Below are 24690 nucleotides of genomic sequence, written 5' to 3'. Positions count from 1 at the left end.
TTTTGGGCAGCCTTCAAGGACTGCGAGGCTCTGCGAGTGGGAGCCCGAGAGCACTCGATGATAAAACAGACGTCCCGCCATTTTTAGCGGTATGGTTTGGGTTGGTAACGGTTAGCTCGGTAGGGGTTGCTTGGGGCTTAGAGGTGAATCTTCAAGGATGCATATCGAAAATTGCGTGTTTCTAGTGTAGCTTGAGCCTACATATTTCCCAGAAAATAAGGGCGTGGGGCGGCAGTGCATGCGTGTGTATGTCAATCGCACGGCGATGTTTAGGCGTGGCATGGCGGGACTTTCTGCTTTGGAGCCCGTGGTAGGTGGGGTCCGTGGCTTGGCGAACCTCAATAGCCAAGCATAGCCCGTATCGGGTTAACTTCCGCCCCCTTGGACCTTGTAGATTTGCGGCTGAGTGATTTTTTGCAGGCACTGAGTCAGCATATTCGGAGCTCTGATTGGCTTCAAGGGTACCTTAAGCACCCTGTAGCCAATAAAAAGAGTTTAAGCCCAAACCCCACTACTAGCTTTCATGCAAATAATGGATGGTTATGAAAGTTGGGATGGAAGTGAGGAGGATGCTGCGTCAATATAGCCTGGGATGGTCGTGCCCTTGACACAGCTGGGTTGTCTGGCAAGGATAGGAGTTCGAAAGGCCTCCAGTCGTTCAGCGCATTTCAAATGTTGGGAACGCTACCAGCCTCGGTGGGTTTGGTCGTATCTAAAGAAACTTCTGCGAGGACAAAGTTAACTCATGTACGGAGTACTCCATAGGAGCTTCGAGCGGGCTATGGGATGTAGATCCATTGGAACAACCCTACCAGGAGAGGAGCCATACAAACATAAAGGGCTGAAAGGAGCCTGCGGCTCAAGCTTGACGGGGCGAGGAGAGCTACCTATACATATACAGGAGCCGGCCATCATCTTCCTCTCGATGATTTTAAATCTGTAGCGGCGGCACAGCGAGACACTGACGTGTGACGCTTAACCCAAATAGGCTCCCTGCCCGAGACCTGGAAGCCCATCGAGACGGCCAGGAGAGTCTCTGGAGTACCTTCATCGTCCATAGCTACATCTCGTGAACCCACTTCGATTCGCTCGTTTCCACCTTCGAACTGGCCATTCGTTTTGTACCATGATTCGCGGGCGCGATGTCTTGCCTCCTCCAACCATAGCGAGGACTGGGCAGCAGAAGCCCGCTCTACCCCAGAGACCAAAACCACCCGCTCCACCGACCCCGTCGTCCGCCCCTCCTCCTCCTCTGCCAAGCAGGAAGATTGCACACCACTCCAACGCGCCTCCCACTCTGCCACCCAGAAAATCCTCCGATTTGCGCAAATCAGGCGATTCATGCTTCTCGACATCCTCTGTTTCGACGAGCCGCACCGCAACTAGCCGTTCTAGGGGCTCCTCGCCCAAAAATGTCCTTCGCGCACCAGCATGGGGAGAGGCTACGCTGCCTCCATTACCTCCGAAGAAGGCCAATGGGAACAGGGTAGCAGGGGATAGGGAACCTGGAGGCCAGCATCCGGACACCGTGATCGCATCCAACGGGAAGCACCTCTCCCCTAATGCTTCCTGTCGGGGACGGGTGACTCTACTGGCTCAATTACATGAAACGAAAACCGGCAAGAGTCAAGTGGGAGTCCATAATGTTAAAGCTCCCCCTTCTTATGAATACAATAGAGGAGACTTCTCAAAGGATGTTCCTATATCAGCCCCCAAGCTTCCATCACGTCCGAAGCCTTCCATTCCCACCACGGAAACCCCAATATCCGTGGCCAAGAATCAGATATTGCATGACCCTCCGAGTGTTCCTCAGAGGAAAATACCACCACCCCCACCGCCGCCTGCGACACTCAAGAAGATCAAGGAATCATCACTCGCTACATTAAGCAAATCCAACGGCGTGCCTCCCCCTATTCCCCAGACCTCACGGAGGTTGGAGAGCAATCAATCTCCTGCTCCGACTCCACCTCCGGTTCCGATTTCTTCTCGCCCTGATCTATCTAAACTGCAGGCAACAAAACCACGAATTGCACCAGCTGCTCCCCCTCCCCCTACAAATACCCTTCAGTGTCTGAAATGCCGTGACTTTTCTGGGCCTGATACGCATGCGACACGTTTTCCGCGGCAGTCACTCCCAACACAAGATCTTTCCTGGCTGGCTGTGCAACTCACCAGTCCGTTCCCTTCTGCCACGGACAAAGCTCGAGTTATCTTCACATGGCTCCACCATAATATCGAATACGATGTGGTCTCCTTCTTCAACCACTCCGTGAAGCCATCAACTCCCGAGCAGACCCTACAGACCGGACTGGCCGTGTGTGAAGGTTACGCCGGACTCTTTGAAAGACTGGCAACCCACGCAGGTCTAGAGGCCCGCACGATCAGCGGACATGGAAAAGGTTATGGGTTTGAAAAGCTTGCTCCGGGATCGCCTCTGCCACCATTTACGGCCGGTCATGCTTGGAACGTGGTGCGGATCGATGACGGCAAGTGGAAACTCATCGACTGCTGCTGGGGTGCCGGGTGCGTGGACGGTCATAACCGGCCATACATCAAACGCTTTGCTCCAGAGTGCTTCACCATGTCGAACGATGACTTTGGCCTGCGCCATTATCCAAGCGATAAGACCCAGTTCTACCGCGACGACGGCAGACCTAGCATCTCATGGGAAGAGTACATTCTCACCAACGGCCCAAAGGGGGTGGATGAATCGGTCACGGTGTTTACAAATGTAGCTGCCGACCATGGTATTGGCGACATGACCTTCCAACCCCTTTCGAAATTCATCTCCATACGCACACCCGGACCCATGCATTTCGAGTTCGCGCTCATCTGCGAACACTGGACTCTCACAAAGCACAGCCACAAGAGTGCGCCGTACGTGTTCATGATCGGGATCCATGGCATTGACGGCCGAAAGGACGATTTCGTACCCTTTGAATACATTCGCGGCTCAGGCCCAGGCGGTGGAGGAGACCGCTGGTCCCTAGATATCCCCGATCCAACGACTCTAGGCGCCCCGGGACAAACGCTGACACTATTCGCTCTGACCAGCTATGGTGATAACCAAGATGGCCGAGGTTTAACGGTGCGGGAGTTTCTTGAAATGAGAGGCAGAAAGGCTATGGGTTGGTCGGGAGTTGCCCAGTGGCAGCTCGTGGCATGAGTGATTGAGGATTGCTTTCATCGCATCCTTGCCACCCCATGCTACCACACGCGCCCCAGGCTCCCTTTTTTCTTTTTTCCCCCTCCGCTAGCATTTGCTACGTTGGGTGGGCTTCCTTTGGGTTAAAAATATGTACACGCAGTGAATTTCCTTTGGAATTTATCGCCTTCTGTTCTTTTTCATCCCTTAATAACCTCCTTCTCATCACTTTGATTGCCTCTTTTTTATCCTTTTTTTTCCTCCCCTGTTTGATGAGCAATTTTTTTTTATTATTTGTAAAGGAGATCCATCCGACGGAGGGAGCCCTTATGCCACCACCTCCCCTTAATTCCTTCATCTTTTAACTGCATCACAGGAACCCCTGGGACGCCAATAATGTGTTATAATGACCTGGAGTATGAAGCACAAAGAAGTGATGTAAATCAAGGCCATAAAAATATGATAAGATGTATAAATTTTCTTATATCCTCCTAGTTTATAATCTAAAGCGGGAAGTTTGCGAATCATCCAGAGATTTGGTAGGAGGAATTCAAGAGAAATCATCGTGTCCCATCTGGCACCAACCAAGTGCGTTTAAGGTCGTAGGTCAGTAACAGTCCAAATGTTGTCAATTCCAGTAACTGGACAGGAGCATGGAAGGATAATTCTTCATGCCATAAACTTCCCTCCACGCAAGTACACATGCATGAGCGCACTGCACATCGGCTCAGCGGGGAGCGATCCGGTTGTGGAAATCTAGCAAATTCCGAAATCCTTCAAATATACAAATTTCTCGTCGAAGTTTCCATATCACAAATCACAACTTTTCCTTGCAATAACACCCAAGCCTGAGGTTCACATGTCAAAGTCACTGAAGTCCTTATGCATTATTGACTGGTGCAATCCGAAATCTCGTCGATTTTCAATGGATCAAAAAAAAAGTAAAATACAAATAAGCTGCTCTTTAGCGCTGTAACGCTAGGTTCACTGTTGCAGGCGGCGAAAAGACCCAAGCGCGAGTCCAGCTGTGTAGGAAAAAAGCTTCCTCCCCGCTCCACACTCTTGGCTCCGAAGCTTGGGGGGTGGGTTGCATGTGGGCTAACTTGATTCGATGTTCATAAACTATCAGCGCCACTTCTATAAGGCCAGACATTTGTCAGTTTCTGCGATGATCAGCATTCGATGCATAAACACGGAGGAGTTCTTGGGTACATAATTCTTGCGTTTTCAAAGCGGTGGAGATGTGGGGGCGAGCTAGTGACCTTTACTCGAGTCCCCGGAATGGCAGGCAAAATCTCTCTCGAAAAGATGAGAAAATGCAAAATTGCGATACTGCAGGCTACAGTGGCAGCTTCTACTTGAGCGGATTCACGAGGTCAGTGTGTTCGACGGAGGTAATGCTTCTTATGTGCAACGTTGGAAAGTGAGATACATGTGGAGAGTATCTACCTGATTTACTGTACAACAAGGACATGAAATCCGCTGTGTGGGAAGGGGTTTCGCTTGGGTGTTCGAGAAGAAACCGAACCCGCGTGTGAGGCGACACGCTAGAAGCGGTCACGGTATGGGGTATAGGGTGGGCCAACTCAACACCCACCTGGAAGAGATACAAGGTGATGGATTCTCATCTGACCCCATCTTCTGCCTGCAACATCGATGTAAACGTGGCCTGCCAGAGTAGTGTCGGTGGCTCTGATCAGCGTCTAGTACGGTAACAACACCTTTTTCACAACCCACGCGAGGGCCTGCGTTGGATGTGAATATCGCTATCCTATTTATACCGGCAAATGGAAAGTCGATGCGGGGTTTGCCGTCTCGGGAGGCGAAAGAAGACAATGGTGAGCCTACCGCATCCACGTTGACCGGATATTTGATGACAGGGACCATGCGCGCATATGCCCATATACATCCATCCATCCATCCATCCGTGGAGGTTGCGGGAATGAGGGCTGCCAATAATTCTCGATAGTTGGAAATGTGTGCACTGTCCATTACGGCGGGAAGGATTGACATATCCGCTATTCCAGCAAGTTGGTGTCGGGCTGAGATCTGCCGCACTGGGTGTTCTGATGCTCGCGAGGCTTGTGACACATCGTGGGAATATCCTTTGCGGCCTTGCTCCCAAAGTGAGTTGCGTGGCCCGTACACACATGGGTTTGTCTGGGATCTTAAATGGCACGCGTGTTCGGATAGCCAACGTTCAAAGGTGCAAATGCATCCATGTGAATAGTGCAGACTCGTTGAATGATTAGTGGGCTATTTTCACTCCGAGAAAGAGGAGTATGTCTTGGGTGTATGGGGATTTCGAGCTGGCTTCGGCATCTCCGCGTGGGCTGTCTGACAAGGTGCTTAACTCAAAGTAGGACTTAGTATCCAAAACATGTAAGGTAGTTCACCACTAAGCGAGCCACACCACTAAACGAGCCAAATCTTCCACCACCAAAATTCCTCCAACGTTCAACATTCAATATGCGACAACATGGTCAACAACGCCTCAATTAGGCTTGCAATTGAAGATCTTGAATCACAAGAGACCCCAAATTACGCTGCAACCGCGAGAAAGTACTCAGTTAACCGAGAGACCCTGCGCCGATGGCATAAAGGCTTGCAACTTGCTCAGGATGAAGCAGCCTCCCGATATAAGAAAAAGCTCTCTGATATACAGGAGGCAGAGCTCCTGAATTATATAAACAAGCTCTCTAGCCGCGGCCTTGCCATTACACCTCAGATCCTACGAAATATCGTACAAGAGATGACAGGAGAGGATGTTGGGATCAACTGGGTTAATTGATTTCGCGAGCGGCATAATGACAAGATCAAATGCATTTATCTCAAAGCAATTGATCAAAATAGGCAGGTAGCAGATAACTATCAGTGCTTTAAGCACTTCTATATGCTTGTAATTTGATGATTTATTTGATTACTTGTGATTGCAGTTGTTGATGCTGGCTAACTATTTGACTACTACTTATGGAGTAGTTGGAGCAGAAAATTGATCAATATAATCTTGAGCCCTCAAACATCTACAACTTTGATGAAAAAGGATTCCTCCTAGGCTCCTGCCATGCCTTAAAGTGATTAGTCTCTATTAAAGCCCTATGAGCTGGAAAGAATGCTGCCACCCAGGATAGTAGTTGGGAATTCCTCTCATTGCTCTGCTCAGTCTCTGCTGAAGGAATTGCACTATCTCCAGCTCTTATTTACCAGGGCAAATCACAAGATCTCCAGGATACATGGCTAGATGATTATGATGGAAGTGAATGGGCCTACTTTGCAGCTTCAACAAATGGTTGGAGCAATAATGAATATGGACTGGAGTGATTGAAATGGGTTTTCAATTGGCATACTAAGAAACAAGCTGGTCAAGAAAGACATCTGCTTCTACTAGATGGCCATTCCTCCCATATAAATATGAAATTTATTGAATATGCTGACTGTGAAAAGATCCTCCTTATGATCCTCCCGCCGCATTCAACCCACTGTTTGCAACCTCTTGATGTTGGAATCTTTGGGCTGCTGGGCAAGGCATATTCCAATGAGCTGGAAGCACTACTATGTCAAGAAATGGGCTATATTTGAATGACAAAAAGGGATTTCTGGAGACTATTCAATGTGGCTTGGAAGAAGGCTTTGACAGTTGAAAATATACTTGCTGGCTTTGCAAAGACTGGGATTAATCCTCTGGATCCTCAATGTTAACTACACCAATTTGAAACTGCTCAAGCCTCTACACTGCCAGTTAAACCTCCTATTCCTAGCAATATGCACCAGCTCCGACAAGAGATCAAGGGTATACATCTCTGGCACAGCCTAAATTTGCAGAGCATTGGATGGGTTATCCAAGCCAGTGAGCAGTTTGCTCTTTGTAATGAACTGCTGGAACATGAGAATCAGTGGCTAAGATCAACTCTAGTGATGGAGAAGCAACACCACAAGTGAGGCAAGCCCCTAGGCCTACTCAATAGGGATAATCCTAGTCAAGCACAGTTCTGGTCTCCAACAAAAGTTCTTAAGGCACACAAGCGCCTGGATGAAATAGAGGCTGAAAAAGCTGATAAAATTGCTCAAACACAAGAGACAAAACTTCAATGGGAGCTTCAAAAAGAGCAGGCTGCTAGGGATGTTGAAAAAAGATGAATTAAATGGGAGGATGCCTGTAAAAAGGCCCGGGAGCAACAAGAGACCAAAAAAATTGAACATGCTAGACAAAGAGAGGCATAATGTGTTGCTTGTGAGAAGAAGAAGGCTTTACAACTAGCAGAGAAGGAAAAATGGGCAGTTGAATGTGCTAATAAATGCCAGCAGTCAGGGCTTCAAGTGCTGGCTTCAAAGCACTGTTGGAAGGACTCCCCTACTAAAGAGCCTCATCACGGAGAGCCTATACAACCTTCCAAAAGGGGAAGTAAGAGCTCTACAAGCATCCCTAGCAAGGCATTAGGCTCCCTAGCCGAGAAATCTACTGTTGACATTCCTTTGAATTCTTTCCTATCTACCCCCCAAATCTCTCGCTCTGGCCGTAATATTAGGCCGTCCACCTGTTTATTTTCCTAACTATACTAATTTCTATGCTTTAAAGAATACATTTATTTAATATTTAATAGCTATTTAATAATAAAGATCTGGTTGTTGAGATATTTAATAAATTCGTTGCGTGGAGCATTTGGCGAAATTTGGCTCGTTTAGTGGTGTGGCTCGTTTAGTGGTGAACTACCTTACTCCGTAACTACCCAGCGTTATTCTCTCGCTCGGGAGCCTGTGTAACCTTTCCAGAAGAACCGTGGTCGCTTGCTCCAAACCACGGGAACAACAAAGGGTCATGACTGATCTATTGGTAGGCAGCAGAGCGGGTTAAGACCGTTAGCCATCATTCTAGAAGAACTCCTCGTCGAATATCGGTCCGCATCCACTGGAGTATTCCCGTCACAAGGTACAGTAGATGAAGGTATCTGGTACGCTGGTGGAACAGCCCGAACGTGGATCTCTTGGCGTGGTTAGAGTGCAAAAAATTGTCCGGCGGCGCTAACTGACTGACTAAGACCAGAGACGGCAAGGTGGGTGATCGGCTGTCCGTCGCTCCCATCAACGTCGACTTCACGCATGGATGTCGTACTTTGCACGATGGACGGGCCATCGTACCGCCACCCGGCCATGTCACAGGCAGGTACTCCGTAGAAGGGATAGCCCTTCGACTCGGCCCCAACAAACGAGAAGCTCTACTGCCATGTATGATGTCTTCCCAGCAGAACTGGTGGGCTTTGCTTGAAAGTTACCACCAGGCTGGCCTTGGGAGCCGTGTGGGCTTCCATGGATACGCCAAACTTACCGTGGAACACTAATAACTAAATTCGCCAGACTAACTGGTGCAAACCGCCCTGTGCAGCCCATGCAAATCAAGGGGCAGCGAGCTCTCGATGAGTGATGGCGCTTTCCTCTGCGCTGCTCTCCGCCTGAGTTTGCTTCGTAACCTTGGTTTGCCCCGGCCGTTCAATGACATTGACGCCTCTTCCAATCCATCTGCCTGCAGACTGTCCCTTGGGCCGCGAGAAGAAGTGCCCTGATACCCTGGCAAACCTTCTTCGTTCCACCAACCAGCCTATAGACTTCTCTCCCGCCAGCTAGTCATGCCACCATCCCTCGCTTTGCCCTACCTACCAACCCACTGATACAACGTATTTAGGTGAGCCCATTGCGGGGTGGCCACCCTGCCAATCGTATGGCAAAAGAATAATAAACGGCGGAAAGTGATCGTCATAGATCCCCACAGCTTTACCGTTGCAAGCCTTAGGTATATATCTGGGAGCTTGCTTCTCAGGTTCTAATCTTGAGCTTGGCTTTTTCTTCCTCTTTTTTTTTTTCCTCTTTTTTTTCTTTGCTCACAGACCATCTACTACTCTTGCTGACAATACTCCGCTTCCTACTGCTCCCTCTTAGCCTGAATAGGAGGTGACCATCTCCGTACAGCAAAACCTCTTGAGCGTTATCGTATAGCGCACCGGATGGTCTGATTGATAAAATGCTCACGGGAAATATCTACTTCATCGCCGCCGTCGCGGTCATCGGCGGCGGCCTCTTCGGTTTCGATATCTCGTCAATGTCCGCTATTCTTGGAACGGAACAGTACCGTTGCTACTTTGACCAGTACCCGAAAGAGCCTGGGAGAGACTGCGGTGGCCCGAAACCTGATGTGCAAGGAGGTATCACTGCCTCCATGGCCGGTGGATCGTGGTTGGGTGCTCTCGTCTCTGGTTTCCTCTCTGACTGGATGGGCCGTAAGAGAGCTATCATGGCTGGTGCTGTCATCTGGTAGGGCGCATCACATCCTTTCGCGGGTGGACTCGTTTACTAACGGTGCCGTATAATAGGGTCGTTGGCTCCATTATCGTCTGTGCGTCCCAGAATATTGCAATGTTGATTGTCGGCCGTATCATCAACGGTTTCAGTGTTGGTATTTGCTCGGCGCAAGTTCCCGTCTATATCTCTGAGCTCGCGCCGCCATCCAAGCGTGGCCGCCTTGTCGGCTGCCAGCAATGGGCTATTACGTGGGGTATCATGATTATGTTCTAGTAAGTTTTTAAACTGGGTTTTCCAGCTTCGCCGTGAAATTTACTGACAGTATTTCAGTATTTCATATGGCTGCAGCTTCGTTAAGGGAACAGCTGCTTTCCGTATCCCATGGGGGTTGCAGGCCATCCCTGCCGTGCTGCTCTTCCTTGGTATGCTTTTCTTGCCGGAGTCGCCCCGTTGGCTCGCCCGTAAAGACAGATGGGATGAATGTCGTGCCGTCCTCGCTCAGGTGCACGGCAAAGGCGATGCAAACTCTCCATTTGTCGAGCGCGAATTTCAGGAAATCCGAGACATGTGTGAATTTGAGAAACGAAATGCCGATGTTACGTACTGGGAACTCTTGAAACCAAACATGATTAACCGCACTCATGTCGGCGTCTTCACTCAAATCTGGAGTCAGTTGACCGGAATGAACGTTATGATGTACTACATTACGTGAGTCGGATATACCCTGGAGTATGTGGAAGGAATGCTAACGAGAGCTCTTTAGGTACGTATTTGCTATGGCGGGACTTACTGGTAACACCTTGCTGCTCTCCAGCAGCATTCAGTACGTCATCAACGTCGGCATGACTGTTCCCGCGCTTCTCTGGGTTGACCGTTGGGGTCGTCGCCCGACACTGCTTGTTGGCGCTTTCCTCATGATGACCTGGCTCTTTGTCAATGCCGCCGTTCTCGCCACCCGTGGTTCTCCAGCTCCTCCTGGCGGTCTTGGCGGAGTTGAAGCTCAATCGTGGCAGATCTATGGACCTCCCAGCAAAGTCATCATCGCCTGCTCCTATCTCTTCGTCGCCTCGTTCGCGCCCACCTGGGGACCCGTTTCATGGATCTATCCACCAGAGCTCTTCCCCCTCCGTGTCCGTGGTAAGGCCGTTGCTCTCTGCACTTCCGCCAACTGGGCCTTCAACTTTGCTCTCGGCTACTTCGTTCCCCCGTCCTTCGTCAACATCCAATGGCGCACCTATGTGCTCTTTGGCGTCTTCTGCGCGACCATGTTCATCCATGTCTTTTTCATGTTCCCTGAAACGGCAGGCAAGACACTAGAAGAGGTTGAGAATATTTTCACCAAGGGAGATGTGCCCTATGTCGGGACTCCGGCTTGGAGAACTAGGGTCGATTACCGCAAGGCTGCCCACTTGGAGCAGACCGGTGTTAGGGACGAAGAGGACAAGCAGGCTGCTGAGCATATTTCTACTACGCGGAAGGGTGATTGATCGATATCCGATTTTGAAGTATTTTTTTTTCCTTTTCTTTTTGCTTTTCTCCCCTCTCCCTCTCTTTCTCTCTCGCTCTCTATATATATATGTGGAGCGGGTAATTAAGATGCGGTAGTCTGGTAATGTATCACCACTACAAAAATCCGGCTTGGTGGGACCCGGGAGTTTGCTATACTTCTCTTCTCTTTTCTTTTTTCTTACTTTTAGTTGAGAATGGCATTAGCCAAGGACATTGTATTTCAGGCTGAGAATTCTGCTTCTAACGGTTCTTTGAGCAATGGAGTAACTGAGGTTTTGCTTTTTTGTGTCATGGTTCTTTTCAATGTGTAACTGTATTCAGATTCTCTGGCTTGTTTGTCTTTTATTTGCTTCCTTGTGTTAAGTGAACACAGAGTTATCCACAGTATTAAGTTAGTTTCAAGTGTGCTCCACTGACAGGTGGCTGATAAGTTTGCTATAACAACACAAGTAGTCCAAGCTCTGAGCTGTTGTTGCGGGTGATCCGCACAGAAACGGTTGAGGCAACTCTGGGGAAATCTTGGCTGGCTTGGCAGGAACCCGCCCTGACACTGTGATACAGAACCCAGGTCTGCCTGGTCATAGGTTCACAGCATCAGGTGCAAAGCTGGATCAACCCATGCTCATTCCCTAGGGCCTCCTCCATGACCCAGTGCGCCTTGCTGAGAGACCTGTGCCGGGAAAAGACAAGGCCAATACCCGTGTTATATTGAACCACCACCACCACCACCACCACCACCACACCACTACCGCATCACCTGGCCCATCAAACCAGGCTGCATCCCACCACTGTGATACTTTCTTGTTTTTCTGTCCAGGTGATGGAGAGCGTGCAGGGGAGGGGATAAACCACCATCTACATCCATACCATAGTTTATTTGAACTGGATCAGACCCTCCCCTTTCTTTGAAACCTGCTTTTCAACCCGCGGGCCAAACCACGTCCAGATAGCAGTTGCTCTGTACCTTGGATGATCATGGATTCATCTCCCACTACCTCATGGGGATGGAAGTACTTGATTGCTTGTCTTTTGCTGATATTCTCCTGGGCTCAACTCGCCGGGATGTTCTCCCGCATCAATTTACGTGACTGGGGTGGCCATGTCTGTGAGACACGGCTTGATGAGCATGAGCAATCAATGATTCCTGAATATGATGACCAGAAACCAAGTACGTTGTGCTAGATTTTTTTCTGCTGCTGCTGCTGCTGCTGCTGAATCTATCTATTTACCTTTATCTTTTTCTTTTATTCTTGCTGTTCTTTACCACATGGGTCAGGTTGAAGTTGAGCTCTATTCGCTCGACACCAAAAGGAACTCCCTTGGGCTGACTTCGCTCCAGTCACACCAACTGCGGGACTGCTGCCACTCAAATTCGAACCTCTCCCACTCGGCTCAATTAAACCGCGAGGCTGGCTCCTCGAACAGGTAACTTCCATGGCTAGCGGTCTCGCCGGCCACGAATTTGATTTCTACCAAGTTGTCCGCTACAGTCCCTGGCTCGGCGGCGAGCGAGAATACAGCGATCTCAACGAGGCGTTGCCTTACTGGTTTAACGGTGCCGTGCCGCTGGCATACCAAACGGACGATGAGGTCCTGTTGGATAAGCTCAAGCGCATTGCGGGGTTCATACTTGATCGCCAGCAGCAGGACGGGTGGCTGGGTCCCGAGAAGGATATGAGAGTGCGTAATTTTTGGGCGCGGACGCCGTTACTCATGGGATTGGCGCAGATGGCGGAGGCGGAGGCGGGGACGGAGATCGCGGAGCGCATCATCGTTGCGATGCATCGGTTTCTGGGAGTGATGCACGCGATGCTTTCTGATAATTTACAGGGGTTGGTGGCGCACCCGGGTGATCAGTTTAATGAGCAGTGGGGCCGGTCTCGCGCGGCGGATATGATTATGGTGCTGCAGTGGATCTATGAGAGGGACCCTCGAGGTAACGAAGGCCTACTATTCGAATGCATGGAGTTCTTCAGACAGGGCGGGCACGATTGGTCCTGGTGGTACACGGAAGACGTATATCCCAAGGTAGACCTGGATACGCTTCCGGTTAACTTTACAGCCAAGTTTTATCACTTTGAGCACGGCGTGAACGTCGGCCAGGGGCTCAAATCTAGTGCTGTCATTCGAAGATTTACCCATGATGATAGTCTACTCGATGCCACACGCAGAGGCGTTGACTGGACATTTTTATACCATGGAACCCCATCTGGAGGCGTCATTGCGGACGAGCGGTTGTCAGGTCTAAGTCCAGCCCGCGGGGTTGAGCTTTGCTCCATCGTCGAGACGATGTACTCCCTCAGCTATCTATACCAGGCGACGGCGGAAGGTGACTATGCTGATCGGTGTGAACTGGCCGCGTTCAACGCCCTTCCCGTGATGGTCACCACAGATTGGTGGGCACATCAGTACATCGCCCAGACCAACCAGCCGATATCCCATATCGTTCGGGACCCCCCGTGGCATAATGTCGGAGGCAACGCCCAGACATTTGGCCTGGAACCGAACTACCCTTGTTGTACGGTCAACCACCCGCAGGGATATCCGAAGTTCATATCCAACATGTTTGTCCGGCTGGACCAGGAAGGGATTGCCCATGCATTACTGGGACCTGGCTCCGTCGAAGCGACCACCAAGTCTGGCGCCAAGGTCAAGATAACGTGTGATACTTCGTATCCGTTTGGGAATGCCTTCTGGTACCTCATCGAAAGCGACAAAGACTTCAATTTCTATGTCCGCGTGCCGAAGTGGGCAAACAAGGCTAAGTCATGGACGTCCGTAGATGGCAGCATGCCGACCCCATTATTACCCGATCCCGACAATAGCATGCAAGAGATAACCATGTTTGCCGGCAGACATATCTTGAGGTATTCATTGGACACAGACATTCGGGTTGTGCCCCGTGCCAACAGCACCGTTTCCATCTACCATGGCTCGCTCCTCTACGCGGTTCCTCTTGATCCCAAAGTGACCTACAAGCCATCGAACTATCCGAAAGCTCCCTCGCCTGCACGAGAGTACACAATGACCCCGAGCAAGAAATGGGGATTGGCAATCGATCCGACAACGCTGCGCTTTGGGGCCATGTCCAACCCCACGGATCCGCTGCCCGAACCAGTATGGGACGAACACAAGGCGGTCACGAGCATAACAGCCACCGTGTGTGAGATCAAATGGGAGTTGACAGAGAGTCATGGCCACGCGCCAAACCCTCCTTCAGCGTCTGAGAGACAGTGCATTGGTAAGCCGTTTGAGGTGAAGCTGGTGCCCTACGGAGCGGCGAAGCTGCACATGGCGGAACTGCCGATCATGCAGACCGGTTGGAAGAAGTGAGAAGTTTGGTTTGTCTCGTTTGGCATGGGGAGCTGCAGCAGTGCATCCCTCTGCAGAAGCATGTGTATTGCGGGTGTCGCCGTACCAGACAGCAATAGCATATACATAGGTACTCCATATAGTAGCTTTTTCAATTATCTTCCTATGTACTCCGTAGTCGCAAAAATGATGATGACGATGATGATTTTCACGTGCTCGGCTAGCCCGGTTAGCGCGGATCTTGGCGGCCCACTCCTCTCGGCCAATGGGAATCTCCAGGAAAAGACTAACGCCGGGTTCCGGGAAACGCCAAACAAAACAAACACCCCCTGACCGGCTGAAGCTGAAGGGGAAAAAAAAAAAAAAATATATAAAATAAAATAAAATTAAAAAAAAAAATTAAGATTCCCGGTAACCCGGCGAAGCTCTGCCTTTTTCCGCCAAACCCTCGAAAACGCCGGCGCTACATGCATCTGGCTCTTGTTGCGGGAAGATTCTGTGGTGGAGGGCACAAGAAGCGGACGCTGATTAGTTTCTTCTCTGAGGCTGCCGTTTCCTCGATTCACGAGGGGACGCTTGGGAAGGCAGAGCCAAGCATTGGCCCGTAATTTTCACGGGGAAAAAGCATCGGAGACCTCCTTTCTCTCCAGTTCTCCTGCAAAATACTCCACTCCATTTTCTCTCTCTCTCTTATTTTTTATTTTTTTTTTTTTTTCCCCTCCCTTCTCCGCTTCCCATGCGTTGGACCTATAACGAATAGCTGACTGCAAAACGGGAAGCAACATAAAAGAGCGAAATTCACCACTTTCCTTACCCTTCCGCCATGGCTCTCGCCGCTTCGGATCCCCCTGGGTTGTACAAGGTGAGGGCAGACTACTCCGCACCATGTTTCCGACAGCGCTCGACCTTCGGTATAGGGCTCCTAACCTAGATCACTAGGGTCGACCTCCGCGATCATTTTCTGAAACAAATGTCGCTCCCCACTCGAAGCGGCGTCGTGCGCGCTCGGTGTTTCGCTGCTGGGGGAACTTCTGCCTCAAGCACACATGGGTCATACCTCTCGTCCTGTTAACAGTTATCCTCTCCGCCTACGCTGTGAATCCAAATGATTCCAATCCCATACACCAGCTCATCTTCCTCTCCTATCCACTTCCTCCTGAAACACCCGATGGACCGGTGATGTATGGGAAGGGCCCTGCCGACATGGCCTTTGTGGTGTTTTACACAATCGTGCTCTCCTTCACACGTGAATTTTTGATGCAGAGGATGATCAAACCGCTGGCGCGTCGCTGTGGAATAAAGGGGAAGGCGAAAACCTCCCGTTTCATGGAACAGTTCTACACCGCTGTTTACTTTGCCATCTTCGGGCCCTACGGTCTATATGTCATGAGTCGCACGAAGATATGGTACTTCAATACGACGGCGATGTTCGAAGGCTTCCCCCACAAGACGCACACTGCCGATTTCAAGGCGTATTACTTGCTTGAGGCAAGCTACTGGGCCCAGCAGGCCATCGTTTTGGTCTTGCAGCTGGAGAAACCTAGGAAGGATTTCAAAGAGCTTGTGGGACATCACATCGTCACACTGGCGTTGATTGCGCTCAGCTATCGTTTCCATTTCACTTATATCGGCCTGGCTGTCTATATTACACATGATGTGTCGGACTTCTTCCTTGCGGTAAGTCTTAACTGTTGCATGAAAGTGCATCATCTAGTCTTTGCTTGAATTTTTTTTTTTTTTTTTTTTTTTTTTTTTTTTTTTTTGGCTTTTTAGTTCTTTTATTAAGAAGCTGACTTTGATTTAAATCTAATAGACTTCCAAAACACTAAATTATTTGGATTCTGCAATCATGGGCCCTTACTTTGCGATGTTTATTGCCATCTGGATTTACATGAGACATTACCTGAATCTCCGCATTATCTGGGCTGTCTTAACGGAATTTCGAACTGTCGGGCCCTTCGAGCTCAATTGGGAAACACAGCAATACAAATGCTGGATCAGTCAGTATATTACATTTGCACTTTTGAGCGCGCTGCAGGCCATAAACTTGTTCTGGCTCTTCCTTATCCTTCGAATCGCAAAGCGATATCTTCTCAACAACATCAAACAGGATGAACGGAGCGATAATGAAGAGGAAGAGGAGGAAGTCGAAGATACACCTCACAACGACAAAACTAATAATGGTTCAACAACCGTCCCGACGATATTACTTAACGGAAACAGCCCGACATCAGTTAGGAGAAGAAATGCTGATAAGGAGAATGAAGTTTCTAACGGTGTTACCAATGGCCGTGCGACTGGCTCTACGGCACATTCACATGCTGAATCCTCGACACCCACCATGAATGGCAAGAAGCAAAAATGATTTTTGAGATGAAACCTAATGACCACTGTCTAGAGCCTATCGGGCGGAGTTTGCATACATATCAACGTTAAGAAGCTCTTTTGGATTGATTACTTGGGACCATAATGGGAATACCATCACACAGGTTCTGATGGTTCTTATTCCACCTGGTCCATCAAGTTCATCTGCGGCCCCCATGCTTTCATGTCTGCATGCTGTTGGGTCAAGCCAAGGCGTTTTGGTTAGAATGGGCTTATTTTTGCATATTTCTTCCCCAATCTCTGCGCAGCTCCTCTGCCCATGATTCAGCTGCACTGGACTATTTTCTTGCTTGATATTGGTCCTGGTCATGCACAAAATACATACTGGAACTTCGTTCCTTATCTCTGTGTCTTGTTTTCTGCCTAGGCATTTGGATACTTATTTTTAATACTTTGGGTGTTAAAACACCCCCTTTTATTTTCCTTTTTTTTTTCCTTTTTTTTTTTTTTTTTTTTGTGTACTCCATACAGAAGAACATACCATTGCTGCTGCATTCAACCTGTCACCTTGTTCTTCTCTATTTGCCGATGTGATCTGATCTGTTTTCCCAGAAATGATGTTCGCACGGAGAAGTGGGCTTGGGGACTCCTATCTTTGATTCTCCTGATAACACTTTTTTCGCATTATGCCTTTTATAATAATTTTCCTTTTCTTCTCCTTCTTTTTCCTAAGAGGATTTTTGCCTGTAGACAAGGGCTGTTTTTGCTTGTACAGTACATACATGTCACCATAATGCATACTAGGATGAGAAGTGGAAGCACTGGGCCTGATGGACCAGAGAGCTTCTTGCTGGAAATAACTCCTGAAATACAGGGTACACCCCGGGAATTGAAACTAATCCAAAAAAAAAAAAGCCACAAGCTGAATTGTTTTCGTTTTCCCTATGAATTACACGATTATCTGTACAGTACATGCTCATCTTCTATCATACCATGCCCTTTTTATTTGATACAGACACCTCCTTTTTGACTATTCTCATTTTTCCTCTACAAGTGAGAAAAGGAGAGCCAAAACAATGGTGTTAGGGCCACACTATTTCCCACGCCGTTCACCTGATAGGGTCCTCCGGGGGAATGGGTCAACACGGATAGAAATGAGGGCTCCCAAGTCTTTCGGCCTTGGTTTTTGCAAAACGACTTTCGTGGGATCGTCCTACGCTTTACTCTGATTTGGATTCGGTCTTGGCGGGCTCGCTGTCGCTTGGGGAAGCTTCCTCGGCACCGGCGGCCTTCTCCTCAGGCTTATCAGAGGTAGACTCCTCGGGCTGTGGGGGGGGGGAAATGTTAGATGGGATGAGGGGAATTTTGGGAAGGATGAACCCGGGGGGGACTGTAAAAAGGAGAATTTTCCCCAGCTTATATACTCACCTCCTCAGCTGCAGGAGCAGCAGCAGCAGCAGCATCGGCCTCCTTCTCTTCGGCAATCGGAGCTGGGGCGGCGGTCTCCTGCTCTTGTGCTGGCTCGGTGGCTTCAGCTTTTTCCTCAGCCTTCACGGGCTCGGGCTCGGGCTCGGGTTCGGCTGGTGCGGCGGGGGCAGTATGGGATTCGGCGTGGGCCTCTCCCGATGCGTGTTCGGAGTGGCCGTGGCCGTGGGACTCGCCGGAGGGACCGGACTGCCAAAGGTAATACGCACATGGGGCGGTTACGGCAACGGAACCGATGAGCCTGTATGCGTATCATTCAATTTGAGAATTAGCATGCTCTTCTAGATCAATTGCTGCCAAAGTCCCGGAAAATCGCCCGATTGGCGGGCGGACGTTCTTCGGTTGGGGATGAGTGCGAATTGGCAATTATTGAATGAATTGAATTCCTTCTTTTTTTTTTTTTTTTTTCCCAATTTTGGAGGGACGGCATAATTTACCATGGAATGTCACTGCCAGGCTGGTGCGCTTCCGCGCCCTCGGTAGCATATCCTCGTCGGCTGGTCTGCTGCCAAACCCGGGAGGATCTCGCGGCGCGGGCGGTTACTCTTCTCGACTGTGCGGAGAATAGTGTGCGGAAGGAGGCAGCTGCGGAGCGTGGGAGGACCATTGTGTTTATATTTTGGGAGCAAGGAGAGCGAGAAGGGGGTTCGGACAGCAAATAGACCGCAATTGACTGGAATTGAGGACAGTGATGTTCGGGTGCGGGAGGTTGGAAATGGCGAGATGTCAGTTTGTTTTCGCCCTAGTCAGCGGCTTTGCGGCGTCTTACGTAAGAACAGCTCTTGGGGTATGCTATCACGTGACTACATCGTTGAGCGCTGTTCCCGGGATGACATCGACGGGGGGCGGCGGTTAGAGAGGAGCGGACGGTGATCATTCTGCGAGGACTTGGGAATGCAGATGGGAAGAGTCGTGCAGCTCAGAATATCTTGTGGTAAGGTCCTGTGTTGCAGCGCTGAGTGGAGTTGGCCAGCTGCCCAATCTGAAGCAGTGCTGTGTAGACTGACTTGGAGAAAAAGGCACGATGTCATAAGTAACTGGTTGTTAGGCATCCCACCTTTGTTTACTTAGCTCACAGCAGGCAAACAACGTCTCACTTTTTTGTCTTCTCCGATCCTTTTGATCCTAACACCCTAAAGAGGGAGAGATCCATGAATGCCCTCTGTCACTAGAGCGACAGTCTCTGTGCCACTCACAGATTTCCTACGTGCTTGATTACCCCTCATTCACCATTCTATTCCTCTTCACCGTTGTTCCAACATGGAAAGGAAAGCGGTGGCACACAACCTGAGCTTACTGCTCCAGAAGTTCACAGATCCAGATCCAGACCTTCGATACATGTCCTTGAACGACCTTCATGGAATCCTCGAGAACCAAAATTCATCTTTCCTTCCTCAAGACCCGCGCCTGCTTGGCAGAATCGCGGAGGGGCTTCTCAAAGCACTGGAAGACCAGCACGGGGAGGTGCAGAACCAAGCCCTGAAATGGTGGGTAACCTTACCGAACATAACGGTCACAGGATTTCGCTGTGAGTTCTAACTCTTACTCTGTTCTCCTAGCTTCTCTCCCCTCGCTCGTCGCGTTTCGGATCAAGTCCTTAGTTACCTGCTGCAGCATCTGTGCCGTTTGACGGAGTCGGTATCAATTGATACGTCGGTTCCAAACACAGCTCTCAGAAGCATCTTAACTGCCCTACCTCGTCCAACAGTCGGCGCGGCGGTCTCTTCTGAGGTTCAAATATGCTACGCTGTGATATCCACAATCCTCATTCCCCGTTTGGTGGGTTCCAAAGGTGTGGAGTCCATGATAGTAAATCGCACCGGAAAAGGCTATAACAGCGATGCGATCGACGTTCTGGTCGAGATGGTGAATTCATATGGCCCATTGCTGGCGGAATCGCAGTTGGGAGAGCTGCAAGAGACCGTGCTTCGAATAATAGAAGACGAAAGCGCGGGAACAGTGGCCACAAAGAGAGCGTTCTCTGCGATTTCAGTTCTCGCCGGTTACTTTTCTGATGATCAGCTCAGCCATCTCGTTTCCATGCTCATTGAAGGCTTTCGCGCTCCCCATGGTACGATCAACAGCCGGCGCCATCTCATTGCGACCGTTGCTACGCTCGGAAGGTCAACTCCTTCCAGGTTTGGTCCATATTTGAAAACGCTGGCCCCGTTTGTGCTCTCGGCCGTCAGTGAGCAAGAACTTGACGAGATGGAAGAGGACCAGTCGGATTCCGGGGAGCACGATCCCAAGGAGGACGAGCTACGTGAGACAGCATTGGTAGCGCTTGACACACTGGTTACTTTTTGCACCCATCACATGCAGCCTTATCTGCTGGATTCGATCGCCGCTGCCCTGAGATATCTCAAATATGACCCCAACGTCGCAGAGTTTGAGGACGAGGAAATGGGTGGAACTCAGGATGAAGGGAGTGATGATGGCGCTACCGAAGAGCCGGACGAAGACAATGATGCCTACGAGGATTTCGAAGAAGAAGAGGGCTACAGCGATATTGACGATTTGAGTTGGAAAGTTCGACGTTGTTCCGCCAAATTGCTGTTTAGTGTCATTTCAACCCAGGGTCGAAGTGCAACACGACCGATAGACGACGACACCGTATATCAGCAAATAGCGCCGGCCCTTCTTGCAAGATTTAACAAGGAAAGAGAAGAAAGTGTCAAATTAGAAGTGGTTTCGACTTTGACTGGTCTCATTAAGAAAGCTAGCGAAATATCTGCGAGCATGGGCGCTGCTCCCATGACATCCGAGTCCCACGCTCGCAATTCCCGCAAAAGGAGGCGGCAGGATAGCGATGCGAGTATATTAGACTATGAACCTGAGACTCATGTTTCCTCGGCTATGGATAGGCCTCCGATTGCTCCTTCGACTCCGCAAACGGGACCTATCGGTGAAGTTGTGAAGTTAACGCCAGGGATTGTTCAGGGCCTGGTGAAATTATGGAGGCGGGCGTCCATACCGTTGAAACAAGCTGCTATCAACTTACTAAAGTCCTTAGCTCTCGTACGTTATGGCGGCCTTGCTGATTTCCTTCAGCGGATAGAGGATCCCATCGCCGATGCATTGAAAAGCTCAGCTTTCACTGGAGGTGTTTCCGTGTCTGCCGGCACAACATCTGTCACTGCCGGGAATCTGCAAATCGATACTCTTAGTCTGATTGCGGCGATTGCAGAAACACATATGTCTAATGCCTTACCGCCTTTCTTGATTGCGTTGGTACCAGGTGTCATGGCGGCCGTCAATGAAAGAAACTACAAGGTTGCAGGCGAAGCTCTCGGTACCATCGAAGAGATTGTTAAAGCCATGACACCTCCCCGCGTCTCACCGGATAATCAAGATCTTGGCTTGCAGCTAGAGAAACTGTATGATGTGGCTACTGAGAAGATAACAGATAATAGTGTTGATCTGGAGGTTCGCCAGCGTGCAATTCACGTTCTTGGTGTCCTCCTCGCACGAACCTCTGGTTCACAAGGAGCCAAGTTCATTTCGCCTGCGCAGAGAGCGAGGGGCCTCTCGATCCTCTCTGATCGCTTGAGAAATGAGACAACAAGAGTTGCAGCTGCTCGTGCTATCAATGATGTTGCTATGCTTGCATCCTGTGATGTGGATCTTAGTCCAGGATGGTTGGCTGAAGTAGCATCAGAACTTGCCACGCAATTGCGGAAAGCTGACCGTGCCCTAAGAGATGCTTCCATTGGAGCTCTTAAAAGTCTGACTATAAACCCGCATTGCCGCCAACATTATAATCCAAAAACAGTTAAGGATCTCGCGAGCAGTTTCCTCCCGCTGCTCACAGCTAGTGATCTTCACCTCCTTACTCCCGCCCTGGTCATACTATCGAAGATCATTCCTGGCCATGCCGACCAACTGGTGGATGAAAATATGATCAAAGCCCTTTGTTCCGTTATTCAGGGATCCCCGACTGGAGTGGCATTGAAAGTATACCTGCACCTTGTCCGGATCATCGGAGAGCAAGGTGCCGGGGCTACATTCATGAAAGCCTTATTACAAAATGTTGGTGTCAACGGGGACCCTTCCATTGTGGGAAGAGCAATTGGAAGCCTGGTTGTGTACGGAGGATCGCAGATAGGCGTTAGGGCGCAGGATTTCCTAAAGGAACTTCAGACACAGGAAGATGTCCAAAGAAAATGTCTCGCTCTTGCGGTCTTAGGAGAGATTGGCCTTCTCTTAGGATTGCACTCGTCCCTGACACCCGATCTATTTATCTCTAACTTTCAGTCCAAATCGGATAAGGTCCGATTTTCTGCAGCCGTCGCGCTTGGTAGCGTGGGTGCAAGTAATATCGAAACATTTTTGCCAGTCATTCTCGCAGAACTGGAAGAGAAGAATTCGTCGAAATATCTATTACTGCATTCATTGAGGGAAATACTGCAGCACCCTGAGAGCGTTCGTGCAGATGTCTCGCCATTTGCCACAAGACTCTGGGAAATTTTGCTTGCCGCCTCCGATGACGAAGATAACCGTGTCGTGGGCGCAGAATGCCTCGGGCGGCTTGCTCTGATTGATCCCACGCGTTATATACCCCTTCTCCAGGTAAGCGACCTGTCTGCCGTTAAAAATAATACTAGAGTGAGCTAACATTTGCTTTAGGAATATCTCACTCATGAAAATGCTGCCACAAGAGGCACGGTAATATCAGCATTCCGCTACACGCTTGCTGACTCTACCAGCGCCTACAATGATGTTCTACGACCTCTCATCATCCCGATTCTGGTCAGGATGCTCAATGACACCGATCTGGGCAATCATCGACTTGCATTGACCACCGTCAATTCGGCTATCCATAATAAACCCGACATCATTATCCCCCATCTCAGCCAGTTACTTCCAGCAGTGATGGTTGACACGCACCTTAAACCTGAATTGGTACGGGAAGTTCAGATGGGCCCATTTAAACACAAGGTAGACGATGGATTGGAACTCCGAAAGGTATTTGTGACCTTTGCTACGCTGGTGAATATTCAATTCTTGCTAACTGACAAAAATTTCACAGAGCGCCTACGAAACGCTTTATACTTGTGTGGAAATGGCATTTTCCATCCTCAACATTGCCGAGATATACGATCGTATCTTGACCGGAATCCGGGACGAACAGGATATCCGCACCCTTTGCAATCTGATGATATCAAAGTTGATCGTCCTCGCTCCTAAGGAGACCGAAGGTCGTCTTAATTCGCTATGCGATCCGTTCCAAGTAATCTTGTCCACCAAACTCAAGGAGTCAGCTGTGAAGCAGGAATTAGAAAAGGCCCAGGAAGCCTCGTTGGGTGTGTTACGGATTACGCGTGAGCTTCAGAAAGCATTTCCTGGGGCGGAGACGTCAAGCGAACATCATGCGTGGAAGCAATATCTGGAATGGGCCAATAAGGAGTGTCCTCAGCTACTGAGACTACTTGTTAATAGCTCCTAGATATACATGTCTTGGGTATTCGGGATATATCGGGGAAAAGGATATTTCCTAAAATCAAAATGGTTGGCAGTTCTGTTGAATACAAATGAGCTATGAACCTATTCCTTCTATCTCCTATGTTGGGCCTTTAAATAGTGATGTTAGGTTCTATTGGAAGGCCATGGGTTTGAGCGTTGGGGTTTCCTTATGATGGAGGTAGATCGGCAGACGCAAAGCTCTTTGCCGGACTACTGCAAAAGGTGCCGGACGAGTCTTTGTGCTACGGCCCATGGCCCCATCCTGCTATACCCCCCGCACGATGTAAATATTGATCGATTGACTAACTTGGCTGCCATGGCTATAACCACTGCCATTTCTCTCGAACGTCTTTCTTCCACCTCTCTGAAATCAAAGACTCCCGCCGCCCATGTCAGGCATCCTAGCATTATCTTCCTAAGATTCATGTGCTGCATTACAATCACCAGCTCCCACGGTGCTTCGAATTTTCCTTCTAACCATCAAAATAGAAACTCTCCTTTAGCTGTATCTAGAGTGCCTCCAGAGTCCGGGAGGCTGTGTAGGACGGGAAAGCGTGTAGCTGCAAGGCCAGAGGAACCTTTTACCTTTCGCCCGCAAGACGAAGAGAGCCCTCGCCTGCAGCTCTTGCTAGGCCTTGACACTTACCCCGAAGATATCTCCTCGCCACTTCAACTTTTGCAGCTGCTGCGGCAGTTCAGGCTGCAGTTAGCCGCCGAGCTGCCCATGCAGGCTCAGTCACACTAGCACCCTTGCATTTTGTGGAATGACATTCCGGTACGTGACATACAATTGCACATGCTTCGCGGGATCGATTTGAGACAAGAAGGTTGTCGAAATATCCTTGAGTGATAGTTGGTCGCTTAGTTCTTCTTGTGAATCTAAAGCGTAGTTATTTGGACCACGCTCTTAAAAACCTGCTGTTGAAGTTGAAGTGAAAGTGAGGAGCTAGTTAAATACACTGAGCTAACTGATGGCCGGTGCACTACTGGCTGGCTATGTATTCGACCTTTTGCTCTTGGAAGCACTGCCCTGCTTGTGACACCTGCGGAAAATCACACCAGCCCGAGTCATGCTGATGATTCCACGAAACGGTAAGAAAGAGGCGGAACATGCAGGTTAACAAGTCCCGAGCCGCGACTAAGTTGCCGGGATGGCTATT

The 24690-nt window shown here is 49.6% G+C and overlaps 6 protein-coding genes across 6 annotated transcripts; 5 read left to right on the top strand and 1 right to left on the bottom strand.

The window, feature by feature from the left end:
* Positions 1–1126: 1126 nt before the first annotated feature.
* On the top strand, positions 1127–3166 carry D8B26_007772 (uncharacterized protein; the record flags this gene model as incomplete). The annotated part of the gene is made up of 1 exon (XM_003067262.2): positions 1127–3166. One exon carries the CDS (start codon positions 1127–1129, stop codon positions 3164–3166), a length of 2040 nt encoding a protein of 679 aa, XP_003067308.2.
* Positions 3167–9158: 5992 nt separating this feature from the next.
* D8B26_007771 (uncharacterized protein) lies at positions 9159–11330 on the top strand (the record flags this gene model as incomplete). Its single annotated transcript, XM_003067261.2, has 4 exons — positions 9159–9448; positions 9508–9708; positions 9767–10144; positions 10200–11330. The coding sequence occupies 4 exons, from the start codon at positions 9159–9161 to the stop codon at positions 10921–10923; spliced, it is 1593 nt and encodes a 530-aa protein (XP_003067307.2). The 3' UTR covers positions 10924–11330.
* Positions 11331–11619: 289 nt separating this feature from the next.
* On the top strand, positions 11620–14405 carry D8B26_007770 (uncharacterized protein). The gene is made up of 2 exons (XM_003067260.2): positions 11620–12113; positions 12285–14405. Exons 1-2 carry the CDS (start codon positions 11915–11917, stop codon positions 14276–14278), a joined length of 2193 nt encoding a protein of 730 aa, XP_003067306.2. The 5' UTR covers positions 11620–11914; the 3' UTR covers positions 14279–14405.
* Positions 14406–15080: 675 nt separating this feature from the next.
* Positions 15081–16622, top strand: D8B26_007769 (uncharacterized protein; the record flags this gene model as incomplete). The annotated part of the gene is made up of 3 exons (XM_003067259.2): positions 15081–15119; positions 15197–15934; positions 16071–16622. The coding sequence occupies 3 exons, from the start codon at positions 15081–15083 to the stop codon at positions 16620–16622; spliced, it is 1329 nt and encodes a 442-aa protein (XP_003067305.2).
* An 862-nt stretch (positions 16623–17484) lies between these two features.
* D8B26_007768 (uncharacterized protein) lies at positions 17485–18776 on the bottom strand. Its single transcript, XM_003067258.2, has 3 exons — positions 18505–18776; positions 18011–18308; positions 17485–17907 (listed from the first exon to the last, which is right to left on the bottom strand). Exons 1-3 carry the CDS (start codon positions 18672–18674, stop codon positions 17803–17805), a joined length of 573 nt encoding a protein of 190 aa, XP_003067304.1. The 5' UTR covers positions 18675–18776; the 3' UTR covers positions 17485–17802.
* A 66-nt stretch (positions 18777–18842) lies between these two features.
* On the top strand, positions 18843–23548 carry D8B26_007767 (uncharacterized protein). Its single transcript, XM_066125635.1, has 5 exons — positions 18843–19001; positions 19087–19554; positions 19627–22636; positions 22694–23032; positions 23097–23548. The coding sequence occupies exons 2-5, from the start codon at positions 19328–19330 to the stop codon at positions 23511–23513; spliced, it is 3993 nt and encodes a 1330-aa protein (XP_065981719.1). The 5' UTR covers positions 18843–19001; positions 19087–19327; the 3' UTR covers positions 23514–23548.
* The last annotated feature ends 1142 nt before the right edge of the window (positions 23549–24690 follow it).

The sequence above is a fragment of the Coccidioides posadasii genome, chromosome 4, assembly GCF_018416015.2.
Source record: "Coccidioides posadasii str. Silveira chromosome 4, complete sequence".
Taxonomy (NCBI): Eukaryota; Fungi; Ascomycota; class Eurotiomycetes; order Onygenales; family Onygenaceae; genus Coccidioides; species Coccidioides posadasii.
This window is presented reverse-complemented; position numbering and strand designations above follow the sequence as displayed.